Here is a 7,608-nt window from a genome sequence, read left to right as displayed (position 1 = left end):
AAAATGGAGGGAAAGCCTATGTTTCTATCAGAGGAGCAGAAACAACTCCAAGGAGTGGAACTGACTTAGAGGTACTTTACTCTCTGTCAGACTGTCCTACAATATTGGTAGTCCTCGACTTATGACCACAATAGAGCCCAAAATTGCTAAGTGAGGCCATTGTTAAGTGAGTTTTGCCCCATTTTACGACCTTTCTTGCCACTGTTGTTAAGCGAATCCCTGCAGTTGAAGTTAGTAACATGGTTGTTAAGTGAATCTGGCTTCTCCCATCAACTTTGCTTGTCAGAAGGTTGCAAAAGGGGATCACAGCCATCATCAATATGAGTCAGTTGCCAAGCTTCTGAATTTTGATCAGGTGAACATGGGGATGCTGCAATGGTCGTAAGTGTGAAAAATGGACATAAGTCACTTTCTTCAGTGCCGTTTTAACTTTGGTCACAAAATGAACTGTTGTAAGTCAAGGACTAGCTGTAAAGATGCCCGGAGGTCTTAAAGAGGAGTATTATATTTTCCAGTTCATTATCGTTTTGAACATAAAAGCACTGGCTTTTTCTAGTTGTTTCTTTCTTTTGCCAGAGTGCTTGATTTTATTGAGATCAATGTTTTTTTTCCTCCTTACCCTTTTCTGTTCAAAATAGAAACCTGTTGTGGCTCAGCCGGTGCCGCTGTCACCAGACTCCGTGAGTGATAGTCCATACGAGTCAGCTCCAGAGGAGATGGGCGATCCTGGACAGGATTCGGAGGCTGAGCAGGAATCTGAGAGTCTGGTCGGCCACCAGGTGGCGCCAGAGGCATGGAGCAGCGGTGAGAGCCAGAGGAGGAGGACTCCCGATGCCCTGCCTTGGAGCAGCGGGGAGGACAGTGACTCAGAACTTAGCAGGGCGTTTCTAGATGCCCGTTTCCGGCGCGCCCACAGACGCAAGGAGCGTGGGCGTAATTATAGGCAGTAAAGAGCTCTCAGGTGCTGTTTGGGAGACGCCCTTTTTAGGTTATAAAAGGGTTGACTCTGGAGAGGCTCTGCGTAGCAGTCAACAAAGGACTTATGCCAGCAACTCTAGTCTGGGATCCTGGCAAGCTGGATAGCTGCTTTTGTGTTCTGTCCCTGTGAGTTCTGTCTTGGTGGCTTGCTGCCACGAAACCTCTTGTCTGTTCGTGTAATAAACCTTGTTCCCTTGTACTGTTCCGGAGTGTGTGTGCTGTGTGGGCAACGGAGGAAGGGGGGGTCAGAACAGAAACCACTGTGGCAAAAATTGTCCTATGCATATTTTAGTCAAGTTAAATCATGAAATACGTAGCTGAAGAATGAAGAAAGAAAGAAAGGCAGAAGAAGCACATACTTATCTTGAATGTTTTTTGCTCCATTAAACAAATCCATCAAATGGCTGCCAGTGTAAAAGGATTGTACTTTGTTCAGTTGTTTTTCTCCTCGTTCTATCTCTCTTCTAACCAAATATATATCCTCACACTGCCAAAAAGTAAGCCGTTTGTTATGATTGTTGCGCAAAACAAAGACTACGGAACATCTTTTTTTTAAATAACAAATAATTACAAGGCACCATCTATATATGGTACAGCTGCTTTATGTTTTAAGCAAGCTTTGAAGTAATATTTTATTGCTTCCCCTATTCTTTCTGAGCACTGATTTCCCAAGAAGAAATGTCTATAGTGTTTCTTAAAGTATGGTCCTTGGTCCTTGGGGGTCTCTCAGGAGTCCACAACATCAAAATTATTTGCCAGACATTGAAGATATTTGAAAATTTTAAAATAATGTCCCTTTTATTTTTATTTGTTCAAAAATATAGATTTTTGAATGCAAAATAGTTTAGTTAATATCTAGTGGGTTTAATATTCGTTATGATTCAATAAATTTTTGATGTGTGCATGGATTTTAATTTTTAATGCAGTAAATATTGATAAATATATCCCATAGAACTAAAAGTTCTTTTAGAGTCCTCCATAATTTTTAAAGGTGAGAAAGGATCTAAACAGCAAAAACCTTAACCTTGATCCCAGGTATTTCTTAGCCTTTTTCCTCTTTTTAACTATAAAAATGTAACTCCAACAGAAAAGAATTTACATAGCTCAGGGTTGAACTGTGGACTTCCTCTGAGATTCATTGATTTCTTGCAAACATTTCATTACTTTAACAACTAACACCCAACTAGCACTGATGATGTTACTTAGTCAGGTATCAAAATGTCTGCCAAAAAACAGCCAAATTCCGGGAGCACCAAGAATGTAATATTTTTTAGCAAGAGATTTTTATAACGTTATTTTCACAATAGCCCATGAGTTACCAATTCCTTTTGTAGGCACCATATCAATGGTGAGTTACGACCAGTACGCCCCAGTACAGGCGTACCGGTGCCTGCCAGGAGCACAGGGTACCATTCCAGGTGCTCCCGCCCGTGCTCCTTACTGGTATTTGAGCTCTTTGGCGCTTCTGCACACATGCATAGTGCGTACGGCGCCTGTGCGATGCTCCGCCAAGCAATTGGAGTGTCGCAGAGGCGTCACAGAGCGTCACAGGAGGTAAGGACGCATGTGCGTGCATGCTGCACGTGTTCATGTGGTGGACACCGGGCCCCAATGCACCTTACCAGTTGCACCGGGATCCCGAACCCACCACTGCACCATATAGCCCAAAACCATGCAAATGAAAGTCTAGCTTGCTATAATGTATTAGTCCCTAAAATAGATAATTGTATTTTAATTATCACCATATTACTTTGGTTTTGATATCAGCACTTTCCAAGTGTTAATTAAGCAACCCCTTGGCTTTCATTAATCCCCAAAACATCAAACTTCAGGGCAAACCAAAAATCTAGTGTAATTTTTTTCTTACTATTTTGCCGTGCATAGAGCAGCAATTTGCTCAAGTGCCCCGTAGACTATATATTCAGTGGAGAAAATACAATGATTTGAGCCAGAAATTAAAATGGTATCAAAATGAAGACGCACAACTCACTGAAATGTTTCTTCATTGAACTGATCTAGTGTTGAATCAGTTAATAAATCCTGATTCTTAATATCGGTTTGTTGCAATATTTTTGCTTGTTTTTTTAAACTACCCAATAGCCAAAATACTTGTTCTTTTGCTTCCCCCCTTTTCTTTTCTCTTTATACCTAAACTTTTCTGTATTTTACTTATAATTTTGAGTGTCTTTCTCAAAGTATAGTTTTCAATTGTTCATATGACATTTATCTTCATTAAAGCTATTATTCTGGTCATCCAACTATGGTGAAGAATAGTGGAGTTATAGTTTACAGTAATTCTGGGATAGACCTAAAGTACCCTTTTTTTTTTTTTTTTTTTTTGCAGTCTCCTGCAGGTTGAGTGCAACCTCTAGTCATTTCAGAACTATCCATGTAGTTTACTTGGAAAAAATTGACATTTCTTGCCTATTCTTCTGGGATGTTTTCCTATTTCTCAATCTAATCTACAGACCCAATATTCCATTGATAATCTTCCTTGTGGGTTTCTCATCCAGGTCCTAAACAAGTCCAATCCTGCTTCAGCTTTTGCTTAATAGGCCCCATCAGGATGGTAGGCCCAATCAGGATATCTTACTCAAAATCAGGTGCCAATTGTGATATTACCCTATTACAGTTCTATCCTTTAATTTGGACTTGGACCATTTTTAAAGACTTACCTCAAAAGGTTTGGGGGAATCAGGATCTGTCAGACAAATATGGTAGTAGTGAAATCGTCCACCTGTGCTGCTGGCCAGTTCATGCAAAAATTGATTAGCTCCAGTATCATCACAGTTAAATGATATAGTGTGAATTGGAATATTCCGCCAAAGTTTGAGTTCATCTAAAATTTTATTGGGGTGCTGTGCAAAGAGAAAGGAAGGAAAAATGTGTAAATTTAAAGATATCCAAATCAGAGGTGGGTTGCTAATTTTTTTTACTACTGGTTCGGGCATGCTCACATGCTCATCCAATGCTTCTGTGTATGCACAGAAGCATCCGGGTGGGTAGGTGGGTGGGTGGAGCCTCCCGCCACTGCTACTACCGGTTCGCCTGATCCAGGCCAAAAGGCAGCAACCCACCTCTGATCCAAATAGAAAACACCCTTACATGATCACTTAGCCTTTAACAATGAATCAAGTAGTGTAGAAGCCTTTAATCATTATTACCATAGCAATCAATGGCTGGGATTTCTTAAATCAGAAGCCAAATTCCACTGAATGAGCTTTACAATCTAACTTAAAAGCTCTGGTTCAAAAGGCTCTAATTTCTATGTTGCAGTATTTCTGGACAATAATTTATTGGTTGGCCAGTTTAGTGGAGAAGTTTCAAACTCGATTTCATTGAGGGCCACATCAGGGGTGTGTTTGACCTTGGGGAGCCAGGCATGTAGCCCTCCTGAATTCTGTTTTCGACTGCCACAGCAGCCTTTAGCACGCTGCCAGCCTCCGCCAGGTTGTAGATCAGCACCTGGGCTGGCCTGGGGGCATCATGGGCCAGTCCTTCACTGTTTTCAGGGTGGTCCCACGAGCCAGATCTAAGCACCCTGCAGGCCAGCTCCAGCCCGCAGGCCTTGAGCTTGACACCCCTGGTCTAACTGCATAAGGCACCAACCAGAAACTAGGAGACCTGCTAGTCCCACTTTAGGCATGATAGCCAGCTGGGTGAGCTTGAGTCATTCTCTCTCACACAGCCTAACCCATTTCATATGGCTAGTTGTTGTGGGAAAGATAGGAGGAATACTATGTGTGTTCTCTTCCCTGAGTTATTTTTACAAATAATAAAGATGGGGTATAAATAAATAGACTGAGAGGCTTCAGATTTACCTGGCTTCACTTGGTCTACATCAGGGGTGTCCAAACTTGGGAACTTTAAGACTTGTGGACTTCAACTCCCAGAATTCCCCAGCCAGCCATGCTGGCTGGGGAATTCTGGGAGTTGAAGTCCACAAGTCTTAAAGTTCCTAAGTTTGGACACCCCTGGTCTACATGGTTGACAAAACCAAACTAAGCGCTACAATGTTCACTATAGGCTTCCCTTAGCTACTGTTATTACTTCCCACAAGAGCACATTAACCTCTGTCTCCAGTGGCATTTTGGAGAGAGTTTATGCTCTCTACTACACTCTGAAACCTTTCTGTCAGAGGAAAATATTTCACCCTGAACTAGATGAGGTCTTAGACCGCGGCTTTTCCAAACAGCATTATCTTTAAGGTGCGAAAAAAGAAATAAAATCCCGGAAAACATATTCTAATGAGAAACAAAACTTTTAATACAAAAATAAGAAATAGAAAATAAAACAAATCTATCTAATTGTTACATTTTGGCAGAAGCAATTCTGTCTCCCAGTTTCCTGGCAGACGGACAAAGATCAAAAGGGAAGAGAAGTCTCTGGAATGTGTGAAGAGCAGGTGCAGTACATCATTGTCAGATAAGACCTTATGACCTGCGCAGTAACTCATCAGTAATTATTCAGTTCAGTTCTACTAGCAAACAATTTAACGCAGTGACACTTTCACCCTTATGCCAAAAATAGGAGCTACTTGCATGAAATGTAGGAAAATACCAGTATTTGCAAATGCACACCTCCAGCCACCATTAGAAAAAAATTCAAACTTTAGGTCTATCAAAATTATTTTTGCATTCCTGTGACTATACACATAAAATCCATATTTACACTTTATCAGATTCTATAATACTACATTTAATATGTTGTTGTTCTATCTCTTATAGAACCCTCTTATTTCCCCCAAAGTAGTCAATATTTTAAGCCTTTTTTTAAACAGAGGGTTAAACAATGTCAAATTTGTTTTTTGTTGTTTGCTATTTGCATGCAGACCATGGCTAGAAACCTGTTTCCTCTTAGAGGAAGGAGGAGGAGCTTCCGGGGGGAATGGAGGACTGCCTCTGAGCTCCGCTAAATGCAGAGGGCTCTTTGACGGGCGGGATGCTGCCGACCCTCATTTCCACCTCGAGGGTCGGGGATTTCTGGCGCCGAATATTCTGGCACCCTGCCCAGTTCCAAGCTGGCCCGTCAGGTCGGCCGGGCAGCCGGGCAGGAGGAGGATAGCGCGCCAGTCGGCGCGGCATGGCGGCTGGCGTTTTTAAGCCAGCATGGCGGCTGGCGTTTTTTGAGTCGGAGCGGCAGAGCAGCGGAACGCCAGCGCCAGTGGAGCAGCGATGCGGTAAAGACCTGAGCAGAGGGGGCGGAGAAGGCTGGAGGAGGTTGGAGGATGGCGGCGGTGGTCTGTTTGACTGGTCGGATTTTGGCTAGAGACATTCAGAAAGATGGTGGTAACCCAGGAGAGCCGAGCGTCCCGAATTACGATCTAGGGGATGCTGAGCTCCAAACTGGCCGGCGATTGTGATTCTAGACCGGCGAGAGGGCCGTGGGAAGGAGTGTGAGGCCCGAGGGAGGCCCGAGAGATCCGGGGCGCCGAAGGGAAGAAGGGAAGGAGAGTGAGGCCTGAGGCGCCGGAGGAAGTAGAGAGTGGAAAGATCGGTGGAAGGGCTGCAGGGAGGCCGCAGGGAGGCCGATGCAGCCCTCCCGGGCCCAATAACAACGACTATGGGTGGCCAAATGGACGGAGGACTATTTACAACTATGGCAGGCCATGGAACGGAGGCTTTGGAACATCAGAGGCCCATGCAGACCCAGTGCTTTGCTGTGCTCACTACTACCCCCCCCCCACTCACTTACCACCTACTTATTATGGGCTATCCGCCCTACCGCCTATTACGACCTACCGCCTATTACGAACTACCTCTTAGCTGCAGTCTTTTATCCACCAGCTGGCTATTTTACTTCCATCAGCCCATCATTTCCATCCAGATGTGGACTATTTTCATCAGCCTATCCCCTTGCCTGGACTATCCCCTTGCCAGGACTATCCCCTTAGTGGGAATTGCGGCTGCTGATGCATATTAACATCGACAGCTCCCACTTGATGAACTTGGCCCTGTCCAATATGTTATACACGAGGCTAGACCTGCTACAGCTACGAGAGTCCCCCCCCTCGCAGTTATGGCCTCCTGCCCTTTCGAGGGCCCACCTTGAGGACGGGTTCATTAACCCAGAGAGGTGGAGGAAGCGCACATTGAGGGGTTTTTTAATTAATTGCTTTTTAAAAATTGTAAGGGGTTCCAGGGATGGGGGGGGGGAACAGGTCAGGAGGGATGGGAGAGCCAGGCATCTAGGTGTGGTCGAAGGAGGAGGGAGCGGAGTGGAGGAGGAGAGGGAAGAGAGCATTCCTGTGCAGGGCTCTTTGATACCAACGGTCGTGGGGAGGGGCAGGTGCGAGGACAGATCAAGAGCGCGTAGTCGGTTGGGAGACCGGGGTTTTTGGTCATACCCGGTCGTTTGTACCAACCCCTGCATACTAGGTGGTCAGGATCTACAGACCCAAGGCCTGAGACTGCTGTTATGCAACGCGAGGTCCGTTGTCAATAAGGCCCCCCTCATCCACGATCTAATTTTGGAGGGGGAGCTGGACCTCGCAGGAATAACTGAGACCTGGTTGGGCCACGAGGGAGGCTTACCCCTCGTGGAAATGTGCCTGCCAGGTTATCGAGCATTTCACCAGCCTCGGGCCCAGGGAAGGGGCGGTGGGGTAGCAGTGATTATCCGGGAAGACTT

The 7,608-nt window shown here is 44.8% G+C and overlaps 1 protein-coding gene across 2 annotated transcripts in view; it reads right to left on the bottom strand.

Annotated features, from left to right (window-relative positions):
- The window catches only part of VWA3B (von Willebrand factor A domain containing 3B), a 101,374-nt gene that overhangs the window by 40,451 nt on the left and 53,315 nt on the right, over positions 1 to 7,608 (bottom strand). For both annotated transcript variants that reach the window (XM_081946770.1, XM_081946771.1), the window contains exons 15-16: positions 3,654 to 3,836; positions 1,338 to 1,465 (exon numbers count right to left, since the gene is read on the bottom strand). In XM_081946770.1, coding sequence (XP_081802896.1) covers positions 1,338 to 1,465; positions 3,654 to 3,836 — 311 coding nt within the window. The remainder of the gene's footprint in view (positions 1 to 1,337; positions 1,466 to 3,653; positions 3,837 to 7,608) is intronic.

The sequence above is a fragment of the Natrix helvetica genome, assembly GCF_964273705.1.
Source record: "Natrix helvetica genome assembly, chromosome: 3".
NCBI classification, from domain to species: domain Eukaryota; kingdom Metazoa; phylum Chordata; class Lepidosauria; order Squamata; family Natricidae; genus Natrix; species Natrix helvetica.
Note: the sequence above shows the minus strand (reverse complement) of the source record. Positions and strands in the feature narration are given on the sequence as shown.